Below are 28,000 nucleotides of genomic sequence, written 5' to 3'. Positions count from 1 at the left end.
CATATACACTTTTGTCAGACCAATTTTATGGAAGGTAATCTCAACTCACACAGTTTTATGGTTGTTACTTGTTATGTGTAATTAGAAGTAAAATTGCAAGTGTTTACAAGTCTGTGGCCATTCTGTATAACTTACAACATTCAACATGCATTCGAATATGTTCTAAGGCTTGTTGCGCATGGTTGTTATGGTGCAGATACACTTTTGTAGAAGGCCGTGTTTCTTCTCACTCTGTGCAGGTTCCCTCAACTAACACAGTTTTATGAGACCAATTTTGTGGAAGGTAATCTGTTTAGTCAATATGTAACTTTATTCTTCAATCTCTCATCCTTGAATAAAATCATGTCGAGTTATCTAGAATATTTTAATCACAGATAAATTTGATTAGTATTTCAGCTCACTTAAGAAGGGAATCCAGTAAGAGAATTGCATTAAGAGAGGAGAGCAATCCCAGTGCAACGAGAACTTGGACGCGAAAATAGCAGATTTCAGCATGTCCATGGTTTTTTCCAGTGATAATGGGACTCGTGTGGTGACATCAGTCATGGGCACAAAGGGTTATCTGACCCAGAGTATTTTCAAATTTCCTTGTTCTATTAGATTTTTTTGTCATGGTATGAATACAAATGTATGAAGAGTGAGTGGTTTATGAATACTTTTTTCGGTCTGCAGCATGGATTTTGTGCTGTGTCATGTCAACTAACACAATGTTTGGAAATGAAGGCGTCTAGGCATCCAGAAAGAACTCAAGGCTTAAATGAAGAAACTTGTGTTACTATTTCACCATACCATAGTTCACCTAGAGTGATTTCCTGATGTTCAGATTCCACAAATGCAGGTTCCATGACAGCACCATGCTAAGGTAGCTACAAACTCTCTCATTCATCCCATGTTCATAACCCTAACAGGAACAATGTTTGAAATGCTTTGACTAGAAAATACGTTGGCTTGACCATATTGCTGTCTTAGTATGAACATTGAATGATCCATTGATTGACGTAGACTAAGCATCTCCATGAAATAAGGATCATGCATGTACTGTGCAAGTTGTGCAGCATGAGGTTACAAATCCAGTGTCATATACGCTTTTCTGTTTTTTATGTCCTAACATTGTCACGCGTTATAAATACCAGGTAGTTCATAGGTTGCAATGAGACAGAGAGATGAAGATCTCAACTGGTTTCCTTGTCCTACTGCTTTGTGCAAGTTTCGTTCATGGAGAGCGCCGAATAGGTTAGCATTTTCTTTAATGAAAGCGAATGGTATTGCGTCCTTCAGATTTATATTTTCTGTCTGCTTATAAGTTCTTTTTAGCTCAGATTCGAGCAAATGCAAGAAGAACGTTGTTGTTCCAATACCAGGATCATTACTATAAATGATTGCCCTCCCCTTCAAGTTATAGTGCTCATACTGGTATGAAGGCTGAGAAGAACAAGAAAACCAGGTGCCATTTTATACCCTTGATACTTAGATAGAACCGGCGCTGCTACTTTGGCGTGGTGGTATTTCTATCCATTTGGTCTGAACGCATACCTTTTTGTCTACTTAAGCTGCAGATGGATAAAAACATAACAAAACTCCTGTAGCATCAATGAAGTCCCAGTTTACTTATGATGAGGTTTTAGAAATCACCGAAAACTTTGATACTGAAATTGAGAAAGGAGGATTTGGGATTGTATACCCTGGCTACTTGGAAGATGGTTTTTCCCAGTTATAGTAAGACTCGTGGTGGCATCGGTCATGTGCACAGCGGGGTATCTTGATCCTGAGTATGTTCAGATTTCGTGTTCTTAGAATTTTGATCATTTTAAATAAAACAAATCTATGAGTAGTGGGTGATTTATGATTACTCTTGTTTTGTCTTCAGGTACTATAATTATGAATGGTGAATGAAAAAATTGAAGTTTAGAGTTTTACTGGCCAACCTGAAATCAGAAAATAATGATCTTGTCCACATCGTGGAGTGGGTGAATCCTGAGTTCGAGAACGGGGATTTAACAACTATCTTGGAACGAAGGATTTGAGGGGAGTTCGATGTGAATTTGGTCTGGAAGGCATTAGAGACAGCAACGACATGCACAACTTCCACCTCCCAGCATAGAGCCACAATGGGTTTTGTGCTGTGCCAACAAACACAATGTTTGGAAACGGAGGCATTGAGAAAGAACTCCATGCTCAAACGAAGAAACTCGTGTTACGATTCCACCATACCATAGTTCACCTCGTGTGAATTCCAGATGTTCTATTCCACGGGAGCAGGTTCCATGACAGCACCATTTGCTAGGTAGCTTGTTAGGCTTTAATTGCAGCCGAAAGAAGAGGAGCAGTTGTCATTTTGGTCATCAACTGTCGAGTTCAAGTTTACTCCATTTGCTAAATACCAATCATCTTTCTCAATTTGAGTGAAAGAGACGTGGAGTCCTTAGTTCGTGTAAGGTAGGTCAGCGGAATGAGTTAATTAGTACCGTCGAATTCAATTTAAGTGGTCTAAATTACCTGTTGTTTGGGCTTCGGATAGTAAAATCTGGAGAGGATCTTTGTCCATAAAAGAGGTTTAGAAACCTTGACTTTGTCTGACTGACACCATACTTATTCAATTATTTTTTTAATGAGAAAGAGAAACTGGTCAATGTTGGTGTTTGAGGAAGCACAGGTTTCATGCATTTGCTGTTAAAACACCAAATAATAGCCATTTGGTCAAATTGCCAATACATGAAATTAAAAATGTTCTCCTTTTATATGTAAGGATATTATATTCTAATAAAAACTCGACATCCAACACGTAACAGATAAATATCAAATTCATTTTTTTCAACAAAAAAAATTATCAAATTCACTATCCATGTGAGTCGGATTTGATATGAATCACGTGAAAATGATTTTTTACGTAAGCCAAATGCTCAAGTTTCATGCATTTGTTGTCTCAACATTTCAAAGACAGGAATAAAAGAACTCCCCAAATCTATTGGCAAACTCTATAATCTCCAAATGTTAAGAATGTCAAATACAGACATTAAAACGTTTCCTAGGGAAATGGAAAATTTGATCAACTTGAGACATGTTTATTTTGATAAGGATAAGGAAGTTCTATTTGGGATGACAAGATTGACTCATCTGGAAACGCTACCTTCCTTTATTTTGGATGAGGATGGGCGTCATAGACTTGATGATCTGGGTAGGTTAAATGAATTGAAAGGAAAACTAGTTATCGGATCATTGGAACGTGTGAGAGACAAGGAAGAAGCAGCAAAATCAAATTTAGTAGGGAAAGCAAACATACGAAAATTGAAATTAAAATGGCGGTGGGACCATTCTACGGATCTTGACGAGGATATTCTCGAAGGACTCCAACCGCATCACAACTTAGAAAGCTTGACGATTTGGAACTTCATGGGTAATAAATTGGCATCATGGATGATGAGTGATTCGTTGCTTATCAATTTAACAGAAATTAAGTTAATCCGTTGCAGAGAATGTGAAGCACTCCCACCACTGGGACATATGCCGAGTCTTCGAAGTGTTTTAATTGAGGATTGCCCCAATCTAGAATCCTTTCCAATTTCATCATGCCAATCTCTTGAGGAGTTGAAAATAGTTGGTTGCCCAAAGCTAAGATGCACGTCAATTCACAGTTTACCCTCACTCCGCAAATTGGTTATTATATATTGTACGACTCCTGAGGAGTCGAAAAATCTACAGTCGACGACTAGCACTACTCTCCAGCAGCAGCAGCACGGTTGTATTAAGTATCCATGTATAATTTGTTCAATTCTCTTGGCTCACTTTTTGTTTTCTGCTGTATTAAGTATTAACTGAACATATTCCTTGATCCAGGACGGGTAGTTCATGGCTGGTGATTTGAGCCATTCGGCGCCTCAACGAACCAGCACGGTTGGATATTCATGGTTTTCATCTTTAAAGAAAAATATGTGCATCGGGAGTAGTAGCTGTCAAGAAGTTGTGCAAGATATTACTCTCATCCTAATTGCTTTAAGTTTAATACTGAAAAGAAAGTTGTTAAGTGTAACGTTACTTGTAATAATAAAATCAACAAGATTATATCTTTCGGCACCATAACTTGTTTTCGATTATAGTGACTTGATTTTGGTTTTTCAATTTTCAAAAAACTGTAATTGCTCGTAATTTGCCCGTTTGATTGTCAATTCAATTTTTTTTTAAATTATAAATTAATAACTAAAAAATAATAATCATCAAAGATCTCTAAATAAAACTTTATTTTGAGCCTTATTGGAATTTTCAAGAACCCAATAAGCACTGAGCAGCCTGTATGAGGACAATGGAATATCCTACAATGGTCTTTAGGTTTATTGTACTATTAAAAAGTGGCAGCCCTCAATTATCATTAAGTTGTTGACTTGTAGGTGATGTAGAAACAATATAATCCAAACAAATCCAATAATTTCATGGTTAGAATAATCAATTTGGTTTGTATTTTTAATTCATAATTTTTGTAGTTTGAATGAACTAGACATTGATTGAGGTTGTTGTACACTTGCATCATTTTGCTCATGACAACTTCCATAAATTGTTTAGAATATCATGGTTCGCAAAAAAGCGAATAAGGTCACTACTGTGCCAGAGACAATAATTTTCACTCGCTCTTAAATGAACTCACAACTAAAACTAAACATATTGAGTAAAGTTTATGTTTATCGTAAAACCGATACGATTGTTAATATTTGATGAATTAGAACCTTCCTCTAACTAAATTGGAATGATCTATAAAAAAAAATATTTGACCCAAACAACAGAATTTCAGTTAAGCAAATTTGTTGCTTCCAAATCATAATTTTAAACCATAAGAAAACTCCTTTCCAAAACTAATTGCAACCTGCATGTGTTCATTAACTCAATGGTAGGTTTGTTTCCGTTCATAAGAGGATTCTTGTCCACAACAGAAGACCTGCCAAATATTCTTTCAAACATTTGTTAGCCTAATTCAAGTATATTCCTTTTAATGCCAACTAATTCAATTGACACCTAAAAATGCATTACAACTTTATTCCTTTCCTGTTACTTATCTTACTTGCAAATCACTATATGACACACTCAAAGAAATAACTCGTCAAAATTGAAACGAAAAACTTATACACACGTGGCAAATTATAATTAACAAGTAAGTAAGAACGAATATTTTCAAATAACATGTCAAATTATGATTAACAAGTAAGTAAGAACGAATATTTTCAAATAACTGAAGTACCGTCTTGTAAGCCAAGAACTAAGAGCTTTCCCCATTTTCCACCCTACTATTTATCTTAAGAATACTAATTTTAAACATAAGTAATTGTCATTTTAAAAAGCATCCAATGACAGTCGTCCACGTCACTAGGACACCAAATACTTTCAGTCAAACAGACAATGATGAGGTAAGGAGGAATGCCACTATCAACATCTCGCTTCCAAGTCAAAGAAACGAAGCCGTAAATCCGGAACCGTAAAACTCGCATCTAATTACGGTAAATCCAATCGCCGCAAAAAAGTTAACAGATACGGCGCCGTATAGAAGCACCTGCCAGAATTTGGCAGCGGGTAAAAAAACATTTTAACGACTTGAAAATTCCGTTAGGACGGATTAGGCGTTGCGAGCGTCGGTGGTGGTGGTTAACCGCAGGTTATTTTTTCGGTTGAGAGAGAGAGGAGAGAGAGTGAGAGAAGAGAGGAAGGAGAGAGAGAGGGGGAAGTGGCTTTGTATATAACCCACAGCGAAGCCAGAGCTTACTAATTCTTGAAGAAAAGGAGGAGAGAGAAACTCAGGGGAGGAGAGAGAGAGGAGGGCTGTTTGGGAGACGCGCTGAGTGCAATTCATGGCTGAATCAAACGACGCCGTCTCCCTCGATATGGAGAGGATCTATCTCGGTGGAAAGGTTCGAGCTTTTTACTTCAAAGATTGGGTTTTTTTTTTTCTATCCAATTTTTTTTTTGTACCCTTTTGTTTTGGGATTTTGGGTTTGCGAGGTGAGAGGTTGGGGTAATTGATTGGGAATTGTTTGGCATTGGGTCCAGATTTTTTAGTTTAATCTTTTGCAAAGTTTGAATTTTCTGTATTTTTGTTCTTGGGTTCGGATTCTGGAAAATTGGGGTTGGAGTCCATTGAATTTTTGAAGTAATTTACTGTTTGGTTGCCGAGAAAAGGAGGGGAAATTGATGGGAAAGCTGCATTTGTGTAAAATTTATATTCTGGTTTCTTGGTTGCTCCCCTGCGGGCCTGTGGCATTTGACAGCGACGACTAAATTTGCTTGATTCGGTGAAAAGAACATTAGAACAATTTAGTTTCAGATGTTTCTTGATATCGGCTTTGCGAAAAAATTAATTTTTGGGATGCTGGAGATATAGAAATGGTAGTTTCATCGAATTCTTTCCATTTTCGTGTGCATTTCTGTATTTGGGATTTGTATATGTTAACATCTTCTTGCTGCATTTGCAATCTCACCTGGTTTGTTGTGATGGTGAAGTTTCCTTTCTTTTCCATTCTCTTTTTATTTTATTCTCATTGTGGTTTTGTTCGAGTTTCGAACTTATATGCGACAAGTTGAATGTTTGGGATAAAATTGGATTATTTAGTGTACAGAGTATTGATTAGACCCTTTTGTTGATTTCTTGGAACTTCAGCGTCAACTCGGTAATACGGGGTTTTATCTTTTCTCATTCACTTTTTTGCTCTTCTGGTTTGCTATGTTTCTTCTATTTCGGTTTCTTGATTCTTTACTTGTTATGTGGTGTTCTTTGTTGGCGAAAAGCGGGCTGCTTCGATGATTCCATCTCCGGGGTTTATTCAATGTCCTTTACTGTCTATTGACGATACCAGTGGCAGATCCAAGATTTTAACTTAGGGTGGTCCCAATATAAAAGCTTCAAAAAAAAAAAAATTTCATTGAACAAATAAATGGCAAACTACAATTTTCATTCATAATCTTTGTGTTAAACAAGCTAGAAATACTAAATTTGTCCACGACGGGATCACATACTTTGAAAACGTGTTATGATAGTTTCATTGTCAATACAAAAAAAAAACATCTTTAGCTCTAAAAGGCTCCATTAATATATATGCTATTCGGACCTCATCTCGAATATTTGGAGGATAATCCTTCATTGGAATTCTCTTTCCGGGGTCTCTCTCAAGATTATCCTAATCAACTATTCATGCGTATTTGGTTCAATGTTGTTCACTCACTCTCATTTTCTCTAGTGTTAAGTGTTAAACAGACATATTCCTTGCTTAGTTCAATCGGGACTGGTACGAATCTGAATAAAGAAAGATGCAACCTGCCCGACTGGCCCAAGATTTCACACATTTCCGACAGTTAATTGTAGGTTTCTTTCCCGGAACACTAATTCATGATCTGTTCTGTTCACTTGTCTTGGTTCCATTTGGTTTGCAAAATCATAGACTATCTAGCTTCGTGGAAGAACATTAATTATTTTGCTTTCACAATATTTTTGGAACAGGACTTTAGGCTTTTGTGGAAATTAAGCTTTTAGTAATTACTAATTAGAAGTAAAATTGCAAGTGTTTACAAGTCTCTGGCCATTCTGTATAACTTACGACATTCAACGTGCATTCGAATATGTTCCAATGCTTGTTGCGCATGGTTGTTATGGTGCAGATATGCTTTTGTAGAAGGCTGTATTTCTTCTCACTCTGTGCAGGTTCTCTCAACTAACACAGTTTTATGAGACCAATTTTGTGGAAGGTAATCTGTTTAGTCAATATGTAACTTTTTTCTTCAATCTTTCATCCTTGAATAAAATCATGTTGAGTTATCTAGAATACGTTAATCACAGATAAATTTGATTAGTATTTCAGCTCACTTGAGAAGGGAATCCAGTAAGAGAATTGCATTAAGAGAGGAGAGCAATCCCAGTGCAACAAGAACTTGGACGCGAAAATAGCAGATTTCAGTATGTCCATGGTTTTTTCCAGTGATAATGGGACTTGTGTGGTGACATCAGTCATGGGCACAGAGGGTTATCTGGACCCAGAGTATTTTCAAATGTCCTTGTTCTATTAGATTTTTTTGTCATGTTATGAATACAAATGTATGAACAATGAGTGGTTTATGAATACTTTTTTCGGTCTGCAGCATGGATTTTGTGCTGTGTCTAAGCATGAAGAAACTTGGAAATGAAGGTGTCTAAGCATCCAGAAAGAACTCAAGGCTCAAATGAAGAAATTGGCTCGAATGAAGAAACTTGTGTTACGATTTCACCATACCATAGTTCACCTAGAGTGATTTCCTGATGTTCAAATTCCACAAATGCAGGTTCCATGACAGCACCATGCTAAGGTAGCTACAAACTCTCTCATTCATCCCATGTTCATAACTTGGTGGGTTAAAAATGGGTGTGGGATCTGTTGTGCAGTGAATCAGTGTAGGCTAAATACTAGTTTGTATCTATATTGTCCTCGACTTAATCACTTTTGTCCAATACTTCGGATTGTCTCCCTGACTTGTATCACACATAACAGGAACAATGTTTGAAATGCTTTGATTAACAGGAACAATGTTTGAAATGCTTTGACTAGAAAATACGTTGGCTTGACCATATTGTTGTCTTGGTATGAACATTGAATGATCCATTGATTGACGTAGACTAAGCATCTCCATGAAATAAGGATCATGCATGTACTGTGCAAGTTGTGCAGCATGAGGTTACAAATCCAGTGTCATATACGTTTTTCTGTTTTTTATGTCCTGTCATTGTCACACGTTATAAATAACAGGTAGTTCATAGGCTGCAATGAGACAGAGAGATGAAGATCTCAACTGGTTTCCTTGTCCTACTGCTTTGTGCAAGTTTCGTTCATGGAGAGCGCCGAATAGGTTAGCATTTTCTTTAATGAAAGCGAATGGTATTGCGTCCTGCAGATTTATATTTTCTGTCTGCTTATAAGTTATTTTTAGCTCAGATTCGAGCAAATGCAAGAACGTTGTTGTTCCAATACCAGGATCATTACTATCAATGATGCCCCTCCCCTTCAAGTTATAGTGCTCATACTGGTATGAAAGCTGAGAAGAACAAGAAAACCAGGTGTCATTTTATACCCTTGATACTTAGAACCGGCGCTGCTACCTTGGCGTGGTGGTATTTCTATCCATTTGGTCTGAACGCATACCTTTTTGTCTACTTAAGCTGCAGATGGATAAAAACATAACAAAACTTCTGTAGCATCAATGAAGTCCCAGTTTACTTATGATCAACAACAACAACAACAACAACAAAGCATTTTCCCACTAAGTGGGGTCGGCTATATGAATCCTAGAACGCCATTGCGCTCGGTTTTGTGTCATGTCCTCCGTTAGATCCAAGTACTCTAAGTCTTTTCTTAGAGTCTCTTCCAAAGTTTTCCTAGGTCTTCCTCTACCCCTTCGGCCCTGAACCTCTGTCCCGTAGTCACATCTTCGAACCGGAGCGTCAGTCGGCCTTATTTGCACATGTTCAACTCACCAGAGCCGATTTTCTCTCATCTTTCCTACAATTTCGGCTACTCCTACTTTACCTCGGATATCCTCATTCCCAATCTTATCATTTCTCGTGTGCCCACACATCCCACGAAGCATCCTCATCTCCGCTACACCCATTTTGTGTACGTGTTGATGCTTCACCGCCCAACATTCTGTGCCATACAACATCGCTGGCCTTATTGCCGTCCTATAAAATTTTCCCTTGAGCTTCAGTGGCCTACGACGGTCACACAACACGCCGGATGCACTCTTACACTTCATCCATCCAGCTCGTATTCTATGGTTGAGATCTCCATCTAATTCTCCGTTCTCTTGCAAGATAGATCCTAGGTAGCGAAAACGGTCGCTTTTTGTGATCTTCGCTAGATTGCTCCGGTCATTAGTGTGGATAAGTATATAAATGGATAGAGATAGGAAAGCAAACACAAGATGTACGTGGTTCACCCAGATTGGCTACGTCCACGGAATAGAAGAGTTCTCATTAATTGTGAAGGGTTTACACAAGTACATAGGTTCAAGCTCTCCTTTAGTGAGTACAAGTGAATGATTTATTACAAATGACATTAGGAAATATTATGGGAGAATGATCTCGTAATCACGAAACTTCTAAGTATCGGAGTGTGGTGTCGTCTTGACTTGCCTTATCTGTCTCATAGGTAGATGTGGCATCTTCTCTGGAAGTACTCTTCCTCCATCCAGGGGTGGTATCTTTAACTGGTGGAGATGCACAAGGTAATGTATCAATTTCACTTGAAGCTTACTTGTAGTTTCAGGCTTGGTCAAGCGCGATACAAACCATGTAGTAGGAGTCCCCCAAGTCGCCGAGCTAGGGGGTCTGCTGAAAGAGGTGACAGACAAGGTAAGCAATCAGAGCTCCGACTGATTGTTCACCTTCTCCCCATCTTGCAGCAACATGAAGGATAAAGAGAAGAAAAATGAGAAGAGATGATATGAGATACTTTTGCTTTTGAAGAAGTAACTTTCCACAGGCTTATTCTTGAACTGAGCTGAAGGGTTTTCTGGTTTCCTCCAGAGTATAAGGCCGACTGGAGAATTTGAGGGTCAAAACAAGTCCATCAAATCTAGAGTACGTTCCACCCTGCTGATATGGGATACTTTTGCTTTTGACAGAGTAATGGATGTATCGGCACGTGTGCTGTTACGCTTGTCTCCACATGCTTCCTTGTATCCTTCGCACTTGCCCTATCTGTTCCTCAAGCAGATGCGGAATCTTCCCTGGAAACATAAGATGTTGAAGATGAGTACTCGAGAGCAATGCCAGGTAAGTAATCAGGTAAGGGGTTCCAAGGAGTCAGTTCCTGGCTGGAAGCTTGATTCCAAGTGCTGACTGATTGCTCTCTTTCTCCTTGTCTTGCAAGTAAAAACAAGGCCAAAGGAAAAGACAGGGAAAAAGCATGATATGGGATACTCTTGCTTTTAACCCTGATGATATGAGATATTCTTGCTCTAGTATAGCTTGTTTGCAGAGGTATTATCGGGGGGAAAGAAAGCTGAATATTTCGAAAGGCTTCGTTGGGAGTGCCCTCTCAGATATGATGAAGGGTTGAGCATTTTTGCAGGTCTGCCTGTCCGTTGGGGATGGAGGTCGACATATATAGGAGTCTCCCTAACAAGAAGTAGTAATGCTATTCCTTTACCCTGCTTGGTCATAGCAATCATGCTGGGGGTCTGGCTCTCGAGATTCGGAGAGCAGTGTCTCTTCGATTTTTGAGGAAGTAATCATGTTGGGAGTCTGGCTCTCGAGATTCGGAGGATGGTGCCTCTTCGATTTTGGAGCAAGCAATCTTGTTGGGAGTGTTGTCTCGAATGTGAGTAAAGGTTGGGCATGTTTGCTAGTCTACCTTGCCACGAAGCACAAAGGTTGACACACAGGGACTTTCCAATTATCCAGCAATGGTACTGTTCCTTTACCCTCTCTTCGATTTTGAGAAAGTAGTCATGTTGGGAGTCTGGCTCTCGAGATTCGGAGGACGGTGCCTCTTCGATTTTGGAGCAAGCAATCTTGTTGGGAGTGTTTTCTCAAATGTGAGTAAAGGTTGGGCATGTTTGCTAGTCTACCTTGCCACGAAGCACAGAGGTTGACACACAGGGACTTTCCAATTATCCAGCAGTGGTACTGTTCCTTTACCCTTGTGGGTAATAATATGGTAGCTAGACCTTCAAAATTTATGTGTCTAAACTTTGTTAGTGCTGTTTCTTTGCTATTCTTTTACCTTTCTTGGTCAGAGCGATGTAGTGGGAGCTGCAAGCTTCACGTGCTCAACTTTGGCAGAGAACTTTGGCAAAGTTATCTGTGGTACCCATGAGCTATTGTTGCGTGTGGGAAGTGGATGATTGAACAGTAAGATTCATGTGCTTTCTACTTCACCAGAAGTCTTCGACAGAATGCCCATAATTTCTGCAAAGCTGAGTGTGCGTGTGACAGGTGCTGACAAGGCTAGAAAAGTAGGTGCCTCTTCGATTTCTGAGATCGGCCCTCGTGGTCTCTGAGCAGCCCAGCTTTTGAGAAAGCGAGCGCCTCTTCGATTGATTCGGAGAACGATGCCTCATCGATTTTTGAGAAAGCAATCATGCTGGGGGTCTGGCTCTCGAAGATTCGGGGAGCAGTCTCTTCGATTTTTGAGAAAGTAATCATGTTGGGAATCTGGCTCTCGAGATTCGGAGGGCGGTGCCTCTTCGATTTTGGAGCAAGCAATCTTGTTGGGAGTGTTTTCTCGAATGTGAGTAAAGGTTGGGCATGTTTGCTAGTCTACCTTGCCACGAAGCACAGAGGTTGACACACAGGGACTTTCCAATTATCCAGCAATGGTACTGTTCCTTTACCCTCTCTTCGATTTTTAAGAAAGTAGTCATGTTGGGAGTCTGGCTCTCGAGATTCGGAGGACGGTGCCTCTTCGATTTTGGAGCAAGCAATCTTATTGGGAGTGTTTTCTCGAATGTGAGTAAAGGTTGGGCATGTTTGCTAGTCTACCTTGCCACGAAGCACAGAGGTTGACACACAGGGACTTTCCAATTATCCAGCAGTGGTACTGTTCCTTTACCCTTGTGGGTAATAATATGGTAGCTAGACCTTCAAAATTTATGGGTCTAAACTTTGTTAGTGCTGTTTCTTTGCTATTCTTTTACCCTTCTTGGTCAGAGCGATGTAGTGGGAGCTGCAAGCTTCACGTGCTCAACTTTGGCAAAGTTATCTGTGGTACCCATGAGCTATTGTTGCGTGTGGGAAGTGGGTGATTGAACAGTAAGATTCATGTGTTTTCTACTTCCCCAGAAGTCTTCGACAGAATGCCCATAATTTCCGCAAAGCTGAGTGTGCGTGTGACAGGTGCTGACAAGGCTGGAAAAGTAGGTGCCTCTTCGATTTCTGAGATCGGCCCTCGTGGTCTCTGGGTAGCCCAGCTTTTGAGAAAGCGAGCGCCTCTTCGATTTCTGAGATCGGCCTTCGTGGTCTTTGAGCAGCCCAACTTTTGAGAAAGCAAACGCCTCTTCGATTTCTGAGATCAACCCTCGTGATCTCTAAGCAGCCCAGCTTTTGAGAAAGCAAACGCCTCTTCGATTTCTGAGCAGGCGCCTCTTCGATTTCTGAAGCTCCGTCGAGTGCAGATTTTTATAGGGGCTGGCATTAAGTTCCAAAGCACACTTGAATCTCCACCAGTAGAAGCTTCATTCTTGCACTTCTAAGATCTTGATTTGTCCGACCTCTTCTCTCTTCAACAACTTTGAAAATGTCTGGCCCCTCCGACCGTCGTTTTGACTTGAACCTTGTTGAAGAGGCAGCCCCGCCTTCTCCAGACAACATATGGCGCCCATCCTTCGTCTCCCCTACTGGTCCTCTTACCGTTGGGGATTCCGTGATGAAGAATGATATGACCGCTGCGGTGGTGTCCAGGAACCTTCTCACTCCCAAAGATAACAGACTACTTTCCAAACGGTCTGATGAGTTAGCTGTTAAGGATTCGCTGGCTCTCAGTGTTCAGTGTGCAGGTTCTGTGTCTAATATGGCCCAACGCCTATTTGCTCGAACCCGCCAAGTTGAATCATTAGCGGCTGAAGTGATGAGTCTCAAACAGGAGATTAGAGGGCTCAAGCATGAGAATAAACAGTTGCACCGGCTCGCACATGACTATGCTACAAACATGAAGAGGAAGCTTGACCAGATGAAGGAAACTGATGGTCAGGTTTTACTTGATCATCAGAGATTTGTGGGTTTGTTCCAAAGGCATTTATTGCCTTCGTCTTCTGGGGCTGTACCGCGTAATGAAGCTCCAAATGATCAACCTCTGATGCCTCCTCCTTCTAGGGTTCTGTCCAGTACTGAGGCTCCAAATGATCCCCCTCCGGTGCCTTCTCTTTCTGGGGCTCTACCGACTGCTGAGACTTCTCCTAAGCAACCTTTATGAAGGCTCCCTCTTGTGTGTTTATTTTGACTCATATATATGTACATATTTGTAACTTATTGGGGATATCAATAAATAAGCTTTCCTTCATTTCAACGTACTGTGTTAAAAACACCAAAGCCTTCTTCGCTAAGTTCTTTGAATTTTCTTTTGTTGAAGTTTGTATGTTGAAGCTTTCTGAGTGGAGCATGTAGGTTGGGGTAGTGTTCCCTTAATTTTCCGAGTGAGGAAAACTTCTCGGTTGGAGACTTGGAAAATCCAAGTCACTGAGTGGGATCGGCTATATGAATCTTAGAACGCCATTGTGCTCGATCCTGTGTCATGTCCTTCGTTAGATCCAAGTACTCTAAGTCTTTTCTTAGAGTCTCTTCCAAAGTTTTCCTAGGTCTTCCTCTACCCCTTCGGCCCTGAACCTCTGTCCCATAGTCGCATCTTCTAATCGGAGCGTCAGTAGGCCTTCTTTGCACATGTCCAAACCACCGTAACCGATTTTCTCTCATCTTTCCTTCAATTTCGGCTACTCCTACTTTACCCCGGATATCCTCATTCCTAATCTTATCCTTTCTCGTGTGCCCACACATCCAACGAAGCATCCTCATCTCCGCTACACCCATTTTGTGTACGTGTTGATGTTTCACCGCCCAACATTCTGTGCCATACAGCATCGCCGGCCTTATTGCCGTCCTATAAAATTTTCCCTTGAGCTTCAGTGGCATACGGCGGTCACATAACACGCCGGATGCACTCTTCCACTTCATCCATCCAGCTTGTATTCTATGGTTGAGATCTCCATCTAATTATCCGTTCTTTTGCAAGATAGATCCTAGGTAACGAAAACGGTCGCTCTTTGGTATTTCTTGATCTCCGATCCTCACCCCTAACTCGTTTTGGCCTCCATTTGCACTGAACTTGCACTCCATATATTCTGTCTTTGATCGGCTTAGGCGAAGACCTTTAGATTCCAACACTTCTCTCCAAAGGTTAAGCTTTGCATTTACCCCTTCCTGAGTTTCATCTATCAACACTATATCATCTGCGAAAAGCATACACCAAGGAATATCATCTTGAATATGTCCTGTTAACTCATCCATTACCAACGCAAAAAGGTAAGGACTTAAGGATGAGCCTTGATGTAATCCTACAGTTATGGGAAAGCTTTCGGTTTGTCCTTCATGAGTTCTTACGGCAGTCTTTGCTCCTTCATACATATCCTTTATAGCTTGGATATATGCTACTCGTACTCCTTTCTTCTCTAAAATCCTCCAAAGAATGTCTCTTGGGACCCTATCATACGCTTTTTCCAAATCTATAAAGACCATGTGTAAATCCTTTTTCCCATCTCTATATCTTTCCATCAATCTTCGTAAGAGATAGATTGCCTCCATGGTTGAGCGCCCTGGCATGAACCCGAATTGGTTGTCCGAAACCCGTGTCTCTTGCCTCAATCTATGCTCAATGACTCTCTCCCAGAGCTTCATTGTATGACTCATTAGCTTAATACCCCTATAGTTCATGCAATTTTGTACGTCGCCCTTATTCTTGTAGATAGGCACCAAAGTGCTCGTTCGCCACTCATTTGGCATCTTCTTCGTTTTCAAAATCCTATTGAAAAGGTCAGTGAGCCATGTTATACCTGTCTCTCCCAAAAGTTTCCACACTTCGATTGGTATATCGTCTGGGCCTATTGCTTTTTTATGCTTCATCTTCTTCAAAGCTACAACCACTTCTTCCTTCCGGATTCGACGATAAAAAGAGTAGTTTCTACACTCTTCTGAGTTACTCAACTCCCCTAAAGAAGCACTCATTTCATGTCCTTCATTGAAAAGATTATGAAAATAACCTATCCATCTGTCTTTAACCGCGTTCTCTGTAGCAAGAACCTTTCCATCCTCATCCTTGATGCACCTCACTTGGTTTAGGTCCCTTGTCTTCTTTTCCCTTGCTCTAGATAGTTTATAGATATCCAACTCTCCTTCTTTGGTATCTAGTCGTTTATACATATCGTCGTAAGCCGCTAACTTAGCTTCTCTGACAGCTTTCTTCGCCTCTTGCTTCGCTTTTCTATACCTTTCACCATTTTCATCGGTCCTCTCCTTGTATAAGGCTTTACAACATTCCTTCTTAGCCTTCACCTTTGTTTGTACCTCCTCATTCCACCACCAAGATTCCTTTTGGTGTGGGGCAAAGCCCTTGGACTCTCCTAATACCTCTTTTGCTACTTTTCGAATACAACTAGCCATGGAATCCCACATTTGGCTAGCTTCCCCCTCTCTATCCCACACACATTGGGTGATTACCTTCTCTTTGAAAATAGCTTGTTTTTCTTCTTTTAGATTCCACCATCTAGTCCTTGGGCACTTCCAAGTCTTGTTCTTTTGTCTTACTCTTTTGATATGTACATCCATCACCAATAAGCGATGTTGATTAGCCACGCTCTCTCCTGGTATAACTTTGCAATCCTTACAAGTTATACGATCCCCTTTCCTCATTAGAAGAAAATCTATTTGTGTTTTTGACGACCCACTCTTGTAGGTGATCACATGTTCTTCTCTCTTCTTAAAGAAGGTGTTGGCTAAGAAGAGATCATATGCCATTGCAAAATCCAAGATGGCTTCCCCATCCTCGTTTCTCTCCCCAAAACCATGGCCACCATGAAAACCTCCATAGTTGCCTGTCTCCCTGCCCACGTGTCCATTTAAATCTCCTCCTATAAATAACTTCTCCGTCTGACCAATTCCTTGCACCAAGTCTCCAAGGTCTTCCCAAAATTTCTCCTTCGAACTCGTATCCAACCCTACTTGAGGTGCGTACGCACTAATCACATTGATAAGTTCTTGTCCTATTACAATCTTGATTGCCATGATTCTATCTCCTACTCTCTTGACATCTACAACATCTTGTACCAAGGTCTTGTCCACGATGATGCCAACACCGTTTCTCGTTCTATTTGTGCCCGAATACCAAAGTTTAAACCCTGAGTTTTCTAGATCCTTTGCCTTACTACCAACCCACTTAGTTTCTTGTAGGCACATAATATTTATCCTTCTCCTCACCATAACTTCCACTACTTCCATAGATTTTCCCGTTAAGGTTCCTATATTCCACGTTCCTAAACGCATTTTGCTCTCTTGAACTCTACCCTTCTGTCCTAGCTTCTTCACCCTCCCCCGTCTAATAGGATCAAAGTACTTCTTTTGTGTGTCCCGGGTAAAGTTGATAGGAGCATATGCTCCCAAACAACTTTGAGTGGAGTCGTTCGAAAAGAAGTTTCTATGGCCCCCTTGCTCATTTAACACTGCATCCGGGTGCCGATGGAGATACAGCGACCCTTGCTCACTTATCACTGTGCTCGGGCCACACAGCGCGCCACTTACGGGTGACGCCCTAGCTTTAGCGCGATTTTGTTCTGGATTCATTTTCATAAGGATTCGACGTGATCATGGAGTGCCGGCTGTCGACTACCTGACGCCCTCCCCCTCCTCCTTTATCCGGGCTTGGGACCGGCCATGTAAGACATAGGCGGAGTTCCCAGTTTACTTATGATCAAGGAAGAAAATATCGGTGATATCGAAAATATCGGTAGTCCGAAAACACGGAAATATCGATGGAAATATCGGTAAAATATCGATATCGATAAAAATTACATGGAAATCACGGAAATTGTAAGAAAAACTTGGAAATTTTAATTGAAACTTTGCAAGATGTTTATTTAGTCAATTATCTATTAGTTTATCACAAAAACTTAGAATGAAATGCATTGCATGATAGATTTAACTGATTTAAATTGATTATATAGCGAACTGGCAAACATTGTGAGTGTAAAAAATATGTAGTAATTAATGAAAAAAAGTTTAAAGACACCACAATCATTATATATAATGAATTAGTACAATATTTTACACTTTATATATTTCATTTTTTTTTCTCTCAAATAACACACACAGACTAACACATAGTCTGAATATTTTGAAAGCAGGTTTGGATTTTTTTTTCTTCTCTCGGATAACACACACACACACCCCACTTCTACACACACACGCACAGACACATTGTAACAACCCAATCCCAAATTTATATATATTTTCGTGGTTCCCCAAATAATTATGAAATTATCGTTTTAGTCCCCTATCTTAACCAAATATGGACCATTCATCTTGATTTCCAAATTCTCTCAAGCTACCACGTGGTAGCACCCTAGCACCCTCACGTATCTCTCTCTCTCCCCACCCCGTGACCTCTTTCTCCTTCTTTCTTCTCTGCATTCACTCTCCCTCTCTCGAAGACCCTCACTCTTTCACCCTTTGACCCACACCCGAGAGCACCCACGCACACCCTTCGTGGTACTCCGTCGACGGCATCGTCACCACCTTCTACACGCCGTCGTCTCTCTCTCTCTCTTTCTCTCTCTCCCGTCGCTGCGCAACTCGACGAAACCCCAAGAATCTCCGGCGAGTTCTTCATGGGTTATGGTTAGGTAAGCCTCGAACCTCTCTTTCCGTGTTGGTTTGTTGCTTGGATGTGATTATTGAGGTTATTCTGTCCTTTTTACCAAGGATTTAGCACGGAATCAGCCCGGGAATAGGCGCACCTATCTCCGGCGAGACCGTGGGTGTCGAGAGGTTTTCCGACCACCACGGGTTGTTTCACGACAAATGGAAGGTATAAACGCACTCCTCTTGTCTCGTGCTTTTGTTTGATACCTAGATCGGGGTCTAGAACCCTTGTTTGTGGTCAGCCGGAGCTGTAGCAGCTCCGGCGTTCTTCTCCGAGTAGCACGGTTAACAAAATATCTCGATATTTCCAAAATATCGCGATATTATCGAAAATATCGCGATATTTTCGATAATATCGATAATATCGCGATATTTAGACGAAAACCACACGGATACCTATTTAAATATCGATATTTAAATCCATGCTTATGATGAGGTTTTAGAAATCACCGAAAACTTTCATACTGAAATTGACAAAGGAGGATTTGGGATTGTATACCATGGCTACTTGGAAGATGGTTTTTCCCAGTAAGACTCGTGGTGGCATCGGTCATGAGCACAGCGGGGTATCTTGATCCCGAGTATGTTCAGATTTCGTGTTCTTAGAATTTTGATCATTTTAAATCAAACAAATCTATGAGTAGTGGGTGATTTATGATTACTCTTGTTTTGTCTTCAGGTACTATAATTATGAATGGTGAATGAAAAAATTGAAGTTTAGAGTTTTACTGGCCAACCTGCAATCAGAAAATAATGATCTTGTCCACATAGTGGTGTGGGTGAATCCTGAGTTCGAGAACGGGGATTTAACAACCAACACAATTTCCACCATGGGTATTGTGAATTTGGTATGGAAAGCATTAGAGACAGCAACGACATGCACAACTTCCACCTCCCAGCATAGAGCCACAATGGGTTTTGTGCTGTGCCAATTAACACAATGTTTGGAAACGGAGGTGTACGTCTAGGCATCGAGAAAGAACTCCATGCTCAAACGAACGATTCCACCATACCATAGTTCACCTCGTGTGAATTCCAGATGTTCTATTCCACAGGAGCAGGTTCCATGACAGCACCATTTGCTAGCTAGCTTGTTAGGCTTTAATTGCAGCCGAAAGAAGAGGAGCAGTTGTCATTTTGGTCATCAGCTGTCAAGTTCAAGTTTACTCCATTTGCTAAATACCAATCATCTTTTTTCAATTTGAGTGAAAGAGACGGGGAGTCATTGGCCTGTGTAAGGTAGGTCAGTAAAATGAGTTAATTAGTACCGTCGAATTCAATTTGAGTGGTCTAAATTACTTGTTGTTTAGGCTTCGGATAGTAAAATCTGGAGATGATCTTTGTCCATAAAAGAGGTTTAGAAACCTTGACTTTGTCTGACTGACACCATACTTATTCATTTTTTTTAATGAGAAAGAAAAACTGGTCAATGTTGGTGTTTGAGGAAGCACAGGTTTCATGCGTTTGCCGTTAAAACACCAAATAGTAGCCATTTGGTCAAATTGCCAATACATAATGAAATTAAAAATGTTCTCCTTTTATATGTAAGGATATTATATTCTAATAAAAACTTGACATCCAACACATAACAGATAAAGTATCAAATTCATATTTTTCAACAAAAAATTTATCAAAATCACTATCCATGTGAGTCGGATTTGATATGACTCACTTGAAAATGATTTTTTATGTAAGCCAAATGCGCAAGTTTCATGCATTCGTTGTCTCAATATTTCAAAGACAAGAATAAAAGAACTCCCCAAATCTATTGGCAATCTCTATAATCTTCAGATGTTAAGAATGTCAAATACAGACATTAAAACGTTTCCTAGGGAAATGGAAAATTTGATCAACTTGAGACATGTTTATTTCAATAAGGATAAGGAAGTTCCATTTGGGATGACAAGATTGACTCATCTGCAAACGCTACCTTCCTTTATTTTGGATGAGGACGGGCGTCATAGACTTGATGAGCTGGGTAGGTTAAATGAATTGAAAGGGAAACTAGTTTTGGATCATTGGAACGTGTGAGAGAAGGAAGAAGCAACAAAATTAAATTTAGTGGGAAAAGCAAACATACGAAAATTGAAATTAAAATGGCGATGAGACCATTCTGCGGATTTTGATGAGGATACTCTCAAAGGACTCCAACCGCACCACAACTTGGAAGGCTTGACGATTCGGAACTTCATGGGTACTAAATTTGCATCATGGATGATGAGTGATTCGTTGCTCATCAATTTAACAGAAATTAAGTTAATCCGTTGCAGAGAATGTGAAGCACTCCCACCACTGGGACACTTGCCGAGTCTTCAAAGTGTTTTAATTGAGGATTGCCCCAATCTAGAATCATTTCCAATTTCATCATGCCAATCTCTTGAGGAGTTGAAAATACTTGGTCGTCCAAAGCTAAGATGCACGTCGATTCACAGCCTACCCTCACTCCGCAAGTTGGTTATTATAAATTGTACGACTCTTGAGGAGTCGGAAAATCTACAGTCGACGACTAGTACTACTCTCCAGCAGCAGTAGCACGGTTGTATTAAGTATCCATTTATAATTTGTTCAATTCTCTTGACTCACCTTTTGTTTTCTGCTGTATTAAGTACTAACTGAACATATTCCTTGATCCAGGACGGGTAGTTCATGGCTGGTGATTTGAGCCATTCGGCGCCTCAACGATCCAGCACGGTTGGATATTCATGGTTTTCATCTTTAAAGAAAAATATGTGCATCGGGAGTAGTAGCTGTCAAGAAGTTGCGCAAGATATTACTCTCATCCTAATTACTTTAAGTTTCATACTGGAAAGAAAGTTGTTTAAGTGTAACGTTACTCGTAACAATAAACATTAACAAGATTAAGTCTTTTGGCATCAAAACTTGTCTTCGATTATAGTGACTTGATTTTGGTTTTTCAGTTTTCAAAAAACTGTAATTGCTCATAATTTTCCCTTTTGATTATCAATTCAATTAAAATTATAAATTAATAACTAAAAAAAATTAATCATCAAAGATCTCTACATAAAACTTTATTTTGAGCCTTGTTGGAATTTTCAAGAACACAATAGGCACTGAGCAGCTTGTTTGAGGACAATGGAATATCCTACAATGGTCTTTAGGTTTATTGTGCTATTAAAAAGTGGCAGCTCTCAATAATCCAAACAAATCCAATAATTTTATGGTTAGAATAATCAATTTGGTTTGTATTTTTAATTCATAATTTTTGTAATTTGAATGAACTAGACATTGATTGAGGTTGTTGTACACCTGCATCATTTTGCTCATGACAACTTCCATAAATTGTTTAGAATATCATGGTTAGCAAAAAGGCGAATAAGGTCACTACTGTGCCAGAGATAATAATTTTCACTTTCTTAAGTGAACTCACAACTGAAACTAAACATATTGAGTAAAGTTTATGTTTATCGTGAAACTGATATTGTTAATATTTGATGAATTAGGACCTTCCTCTAACTAAATTGGAATGACATATAAAACAAATATTTGACCCAAAAAACAGAATTTCAGATAAGCAAATTTGTTGCTTCCAAATCATAATTTTAAACCATAAGAAAACTCCTTTCCAAAACTAATTGCAACCTGCATGTGTTCATTAACTCAATGGTAGGTTTGTTTCCGTTCATAAGAGGATTCTTGTCCACAACAGAAGACCTGCCAAATATTCTTTCAAATATTTGTTAGCCTAATTCAAGTATATTCCTTTTAATGCCAACGAATTCAATTGACACCTAAAAATGCATTACAACTTTATTCCTTTCCTGTAAGTAGTTACTTATCTTAATTGCAAATCACGATATGACACACTCAAAGAAATAACTCGTCAAAATTGAAACGAAAAACTTATGCATACGTGGCAAATTATAATTAACAAGTAAGTAAAAACGAATTTTTTCAAATAGCATGTCAAATTATGATTAACAAGTAAGAACAAATATTTTCAAATAACTGAAGTATCGTCTTGTAGGCCAGGAACTGAGAGCTTTCCTCATTTTTCACCCAACTCTTTATCTTAAGAATACTAATTTTAAAAATGAGTAATTGTCATTTTCTGATTCGTGTCGTCCAACTTGAAAACGGACAGATAATGCGTACCCCAAAAAATTCACTTAAGAGCAAACTCACCATGCAAAAAATGTGGTAAAGAAAGATATTCCATCAGAATCATGATTAAGGTGGCATGATTAATCATTGAGTCAGATGAAAGACAAAGCAATTGTAACTTCAAAGTCCCCCAAAACCATGTACCACATTTTGTTTTTGTTAGAAATCTTCTTTTTTTCCTCATACAAAATTTAAAAAAAAAATGCGTGGCCCACATGGGACCCACAAGAAAAACCATCCAATGACAGGCGTCCACGTCACTAGGACACCAAATACTTTCAGTCAAACAGACAATGATGAGGTAAGGAGGAATGCCACTATCAACATCTCGCTTCCAAGTCAAAGAAACGAAGCCGTAAATCCGGAACCGTAAAACTCGCATCTAATTACGGTAAATCCAATCGCCGCGAAAAAGTTAACAGATACGGCGCCGTATAGAAGCACCCGCCAGAATTTGACAGCGGGTAAAAAACATTTTAACGACTTGAAAATTCCGTTGGGACGGATTAGGCGTTGCGAGCGTCGGTGGTGGTTAACCGCAGCTTATTTTTTCGGTTGAGAGAGGAGAGAGAGAGAGAGAGAGAGAGGAGAGAGGGGGAGTGGCTTTGTATATAAGCCACAGCGAAGCCAGAGGCTTACTAAGAAAAGGAGGAGAGAGAAACTCAGGGAAGGAGAGAGAGAGGAGGGCTGTTTGGGAGACGCGCTGAGTGCAATTCATGGCTGAATCAAACGACGCCGTCTCCCTCGATATGGAGAAGATCTATCTCAGTGGAAAGGTTCGAGCTTTTTACCTCAAAGATTGAATTTTTTTTTAGCTTTCTATCTGTTGTTTTTTACCCTTTTGCTTTGGGATTTTGGGTCGGCGAGATGAGAGGTTGGAGTAATTGATTGGGAGCTGTTTGGCATTGGGTCCAGATTTTTTTAGTTTATCTATTGCAAAATTTGAATTCTCTGCATTTTTGTTCTTGGGTTCAGATTCTGGAAAATTGGGGTTGGAATCCATTGAATTTTTGGAGTTATTTACTGTTTGGTTGCCGAGAAAACGAGGGAAAATTTATTGGAAAGCTGCATTTCTGTAAAATTTGTATTCTGGGTTCTTGCTTTATCCCCTGCCGCAAGTCCTCTGTGGGCCTGTGGCATTTGACAGCGACGACTAATTTGGCTTGATTCAGTGGAAAGGAACATTAGAACAATTTAGTTTCAGAAGTTTCTTGATATCGGTTTTGCGAAAAAATTAATTTTTGGGATGCATTTCTATATCTGCGCGTGACGTATTTGCTAGGTACATCGAATTCTTTCCTTTTTCGCGTGCATTTCTGTATTTGGGATTTGTATATGTTAACATCTTCTTGCTGCATTTGCTGTCTCACCTGGTTTGTTGTAATGGTGAAGTTTCCTTTCTTTTCCATTCTCTTTTTATTCTAATCTCATTGTGGTATTGTTCGAGTTTCGAACTTATATGCGAAAAGTTGAATGTTTTGGATAAAATTGGATTATTTAGTGTACAGAGTATTGATTAGACCCTTTTGATGATTTCTTGGAAATTCAGCGTCACCTCTGTAATACGGGGTTTTATCTTTTCTCATTCACATTTTTTGCTCTTCTGGTTTACTATGTTTCTTCTTTTTCGGTTTCTTGATTCTTTACTTGTTATGTGATGTTCTTTGTTGGCAAAAAGCGGGTTGCTTCGATGAGGCCATCTCCGGGGTTTATTCAAAGTCCTTTACCGTCTATTGGCGATACCAAAGTTATACGTTCCTTTGTCTTACTTCTCTACTTTCTTAACAAGCCTAGTTGTTGCTCTAACAAGTCATCTATATCCTCTCTTTTTTTATTGGGTTCTGATTAGTTTAAAGTCGTTTTCTTCTTTAATATATTTGATTCCATGCTTCTCTTTTTAATTGTCACCACTTTCTTTTCTTCATTTTTCAAAAGATTTAAATGATTGAACCACTTATTTGTTTCATCCATTTTTTACAAAGTTAACTTGAAGACAAGGCGGGTGAGTTGTGCACATGGGAAGCTCTTTAGGGAATAAAATTATCTGGAAAAGCTGGATTCCTGGGTTTTTTTTTTCTCTCTTATTTGGATTATAGATAAGACACAGTAGATATCTCGAGGGTAAAATGTTTTAGCTGAATCACATATAGAATATCATGGTAGTAAAATAGTCTATTTGCAGCTTTATGATGTTTTCTTTGACAATTACATTTAGTTGTCAATCTGCAACTCATTTATCATGTTTTTTTATCCTCAGGAACATTTTATTCGAACTGGCCGTGGTTCTGTATCCGTTATCGTGTATGGTGACCAAGAGAAGCCTTCACTTATCACTTATCCTGATTTAGCTCTAAATCGTAAGTGTGATAAAGAGTCTATTGATTGTCCTGGATCCATTTTTCATTGTTTGAAATGGCAATCTGAGTTTTACCCTTTGCTGTTCTTGCTGACAAAATTTTAATACATTATTTTCTCAGTGGACATCAAAGTTCTCAATATATCATATCAGTCCTCCTGCATATATCATATCTTAAGTTTTCTGTTTATTTTGTTAAATGGAGCAGATGTGTCTTGTTTCCAAGGGTTATTCTTTTGTCCGGAAGCGGCTTCATTGCTGCTTCACAACTTCTGCATATATCATATCAGTCCTCCTGGCCATGAGGTCTGTAAATGGTTTGCTTCAAGTGGATTTTAATTATATCTGTTTATCGAATCATATAATTTTTATGAAAAAAAAGACTTTATGTAACTGAACGCCATTTTTCACATAGTTTCTCTTTGGAATTCTCACAAGAGTTCTTGCAGTTAGGAGCTGCTTCAATTTGTCCAGATGATCCTGTGCCTTCAGTTGATGACTTGGCAGATCAGATCCTCGAGGTTCTCAATTTTTTTGGGTAACTACCAACACTGTGTCTTCATTTTTAATTGATTTGCAAGTTATGAGTGTTTGAAACTCTTTGCTGTTGCTTTCAACATTCAAATGGTGTAGAAGCGCGTTTCCTTTTTCATTAATAATGTTTTAATGTTGTTTTCTCTGATGAGATCTTGGCACGGCGAGTCAGCGACTAGTTTCTGATTGCACTACAATCTCTTTGTGCAGGCTTGGTGCGGTTATGTGTATGGGGGTGACAGCGGGTGCTTATATCCTTTCCTTATTTGCTGTAAGTTCCTTAAACTGTTTGCAACAATGTTTAAAAAAAATTCTGTCTCGGTTCACCGATCAGGATTTGCATCATAGATGAAATATAGGGAGCGTGTCCTTGGATTGATACTTGTATCCCCTTTATGCAAAGCGCCCTCTTGGACAGAATGGTTTTATAATAAGGTTCCTTTTTCTAAACCTAGCTGTTATGTTTACGAGCAAATTTTAAAATATCAAAATATTTTACGTATGATTAATTTAATCTGTAGGTGATGTCGAATATGCTATATTTCTATGGCATGTGTGGATTGCTAAAAGAGTGTATGCTTCAGCGCTACTTCAGTAAGGTACTGCTGTGCTCTTTCAACGTCCTTTTTTCTCCCACTTCTACCATATTTGGTAGATTGAGTGATGAGTACTTATGTATCTCGACAGGATGTTCGTGGTAGTGTTGAAGTTCCAGAGTCAGATATAGTTCAAGCGTGCAGAAAAGTCAGTGCTTCAGCTTATTTAAAAATCGTTTACCTTCATAGCAATTTTATTGTCCTTTTTTTTTCTTGTTTTTTGTGTTTTTTAATTATTGGATTTTCAAAAGGCTTTATCTGTTTGATTCACTTGGAAAGTTTACTTCTTCAGTTGCTGGAAGAGAGGCAGAGCTTAAATGTTTGGAGATTTCTTCAAGCAATTAATCGGTAAATAGTGCTGGATTTGCTTTCTTGTTTTCCCTCCGTAGAGACGAGTGCAATATATTTTGCTGTGCTCTAACTTTGCTTTTTCACTACTTCCAGGAGACCTGACATAACAGAAGGGTTAAAATCGCTAAGGTGTCGCACGCTTATTTTTGTTGGGGATAGCTCTCCCTTCCATTCTGAGGCTCTCCACATGACCTCAAAGTTGGACAGGAGATATAGTGCCTTAGTAGAGGTACATTCACTCTTTTTCTGTTTCGCTTGTTTTTGTACGTTCATCGGTAGACTTGCATACGATTGTGAAAAGAATCGAAAGAGTGTGTTCAATAGAGGATGGATGGGGTTGTTAATGCAGGTCCAGGCTTGCGGATCCATGGTAACAGAGGAGCAGCCACATGCAATGTTGATACCAATGGAATACTTCTTAATGGGGTATGGCCTGTACCGGCCATGCCATTTCAGCGACAGCCCTAGGAGCCCGCTCAGCCCATCTTGCATCTCCCCGGAGCTTCTCTCCCCAGAAAGCATGGGCTTGAAACTAAAACCGATAAAGACCCGTGTTTCACTCAGCCTATGACTGTTTGAAGACAGGCAGAAAATTGGAAACAATGCAGTGCGATGTGAATGTTAGGTTCCGAGAAGTTGCTTCGTTTTTTGGTTATTTGTTAAATCTTTCATTGATTAGGAAGGAAAAGGGTAGACGAAGAAGAAGCGGCCGGAGGGAGAGGGGAAGAGGTTGGTGTAGATACAAAAGGGGAAGAAGAATATATGAATGTGTTATTAAATAGTAGGGAGGGAGGAAACTTTGGTTCATTCTTTTGTAGTCAGTCATAAGGAGGGAGACTTTCATTCATGAGAAATGCTAAGTGGACTCCCAAGTAGAACTCTCGATGGACTTTCTGCCACCTCACAGTCTAACGTCAATTCCCGTGTCAACATTATAAAACATTATGCTAAAAACATAAGGTGACAGATAGTCCATAAAGAGTATTTTGAGAGTCCCCTTATCGTTTCTTTTCATTCATTCCTTTGGGGGATGTCTGTCTGTAAATTTCATAAACAAATTGGATTGACTTTTTATTTATGATGACGAGAAATCAATAACAAAGGGGCAGAACTCTTCCCATTCATTCACACAATCTCTCTCTCTCTCTCTCTCTTTCTCTCTCTCAGTTGGCTTGTGCCTTGTAGTTCAAGTAGTTATGGACATTCATCATTGCACACAAAATTCAGTGTTCGAGTGCCCGTTCCTCCAAGGTCCACCGCATTAGTTCGGTCCTGACTGGCCGAACACGTACTTGTGAGTTTGTCTTCTTTTGCTAAACTATGTGAGGTACATTCGGTCGCTTCCCGCGGAATAATAAGAGGATTGTTCGGTTAAACACTGTAGAATTGTCAATTTACTCATGGCTGAAATTTATAAAATTCATTAAAAGTTGGGGGAACAAGGAAAATTTGGGTGCCAAATTTCTTGAGAATTGCAACCGCTGGATTTCATCTAACGGTGTCGATTGATCCCACACGTAAGGACCGCATTTTGCGTTCAGACGACATCGTTTCCCGCCACATCATCTTTATCCAGACAAAACAAAGCCGCCAGGCGCCAAAAATTACCCGCGAGGACCGTTGGGGTTTAAGACTTCAAGT

General features: G+C 39.6%; 2 protein-coding genes and 1 long non-coding RNA gene across 5 annotated transcripts in view; all 3 read left to right on the top strand.

Annotated features, from left to right (window-relative positions):
* LOC126597507 (uncharacterized) lies at nt 1–2,702 on the top strand. 2 transcript variants are annotated; one of them, XR_007614271.1, is made up of 8 exons: nt 3–34; nt 197–283; nt 389–572; nt 673–862; nt 1,134–1,233; nt 1,320–1,444; nt 1,551–1,769; nt 1,868–2,702. It is a non-coding gene; the product is annotated as an uncharacterized LOC126597507 (long non-coding RNA). The 2 variants fall into 2 exon arrangements; XR_007614275.1 differs by lacking the exon at nt 197–283 and having other exon boundaries at nt 1–34; nt 397–572.
* LOC126597499 (putative disease resistance protein RGA3) overlaps nt 1–21,335 on the top strand; it is a 30,575-nt gene extending 9,240 nt beyond the window's left edge. Inside the window, exons 4-5 of the mRNA XM_050264294.1 lie at nt 2,997–4,013; nt 21,215–21,335. Of these exons, the coding sequence (XP_050120251.1) occupies nt 2,997–3,816 (820 nt within the window). The 3' untranslated portion in view covers nt 3,817–4,013; nt 21,215–21,335. The remainder of the gene's footprint in view (nt 1–2,996; nt 4,014–21,214) is intronic.
* On the top strand, nt 5,628–27,492 carry LOC126597481 (protein NDL1-like). Of its 2 annotated transcripts, none has more exons than XM_050264286.1 (11): nt 5,628–5,888; nt 24,780–24,879; nt 25,087–25,184; nt 25,328–25,416; nt 25,623–25,683; nt 25,761–25,847; nt 25,934–26,011; nt 26,100–26,156; nt 26,301–26,356; nt 26,453–26,588; nt 26,709–27,492. In XM_050264286.1, exons 1-11 carry the CDS (start codon nt 5,829–5,831, stop codon nt 26,928–26,930), a joined length of 1,044 nt encoding a protein of 347 aa, XP_050120243.1. In that variant the 5' UTR covers nt 5,628–5,828; the 3' UTR covers nt 26,931–27,492. The 2 variants fall into 2 exon arrangements, with proteins under 2 accessions (XP_050120243.1, XP_050120234.1); XM_050264277.1 differs by lacking the exon at nt 5,628–5,888 and adding an exon at nt 23,137–23,298.
* Nucleotides 27,493–28,000: the final 508 nt, after the last annotated feature.

This window comes from Malus sylvestris, chromosome 2 (assembly GCF_916048215.2).
Source record: "Malus sylvestris chromosome 2, drMalSylv7.2, whole genome shotgun sequence".
NCBI lineage: Eukaryota > Viridiplantae > Streptophyta > Magnoliopsida > Rosales > Rosaceae > Malus > Malus sylvestris.
Note: the sequence above shows the minus strand (reverse complement) of the source record. Positions and strands in the feature narration are given on the sequence as shown.

What these genes read in the sequence shown, in the direction of transcription:
- LOC126597481 (XM_050264286.1), top strand. Translation starts at nt 5,829, where the DNA reads ATGGCTGAATCAAACGACGCCGTCTCCCTCGATATGGAGAGGATCTAT. An exon ending in GGATCTATCTCGGTGGAAAG is followed by an intron (nt 5,889 to 24,779) that starts GTTCGAGCTTTT and finishes TTTTATCCTCAG; the next exon opens with GAACATTTTATTCGAACTGG. An exon ending in TTTCTTCAAGCAATTAATCG is followed by an intron (nt 26,357 to 26,452) that starts GTAAATAGTGCT and finishes CACTACTTCCAG; the next exon opens with GAGACCTGACATAACAGAAG.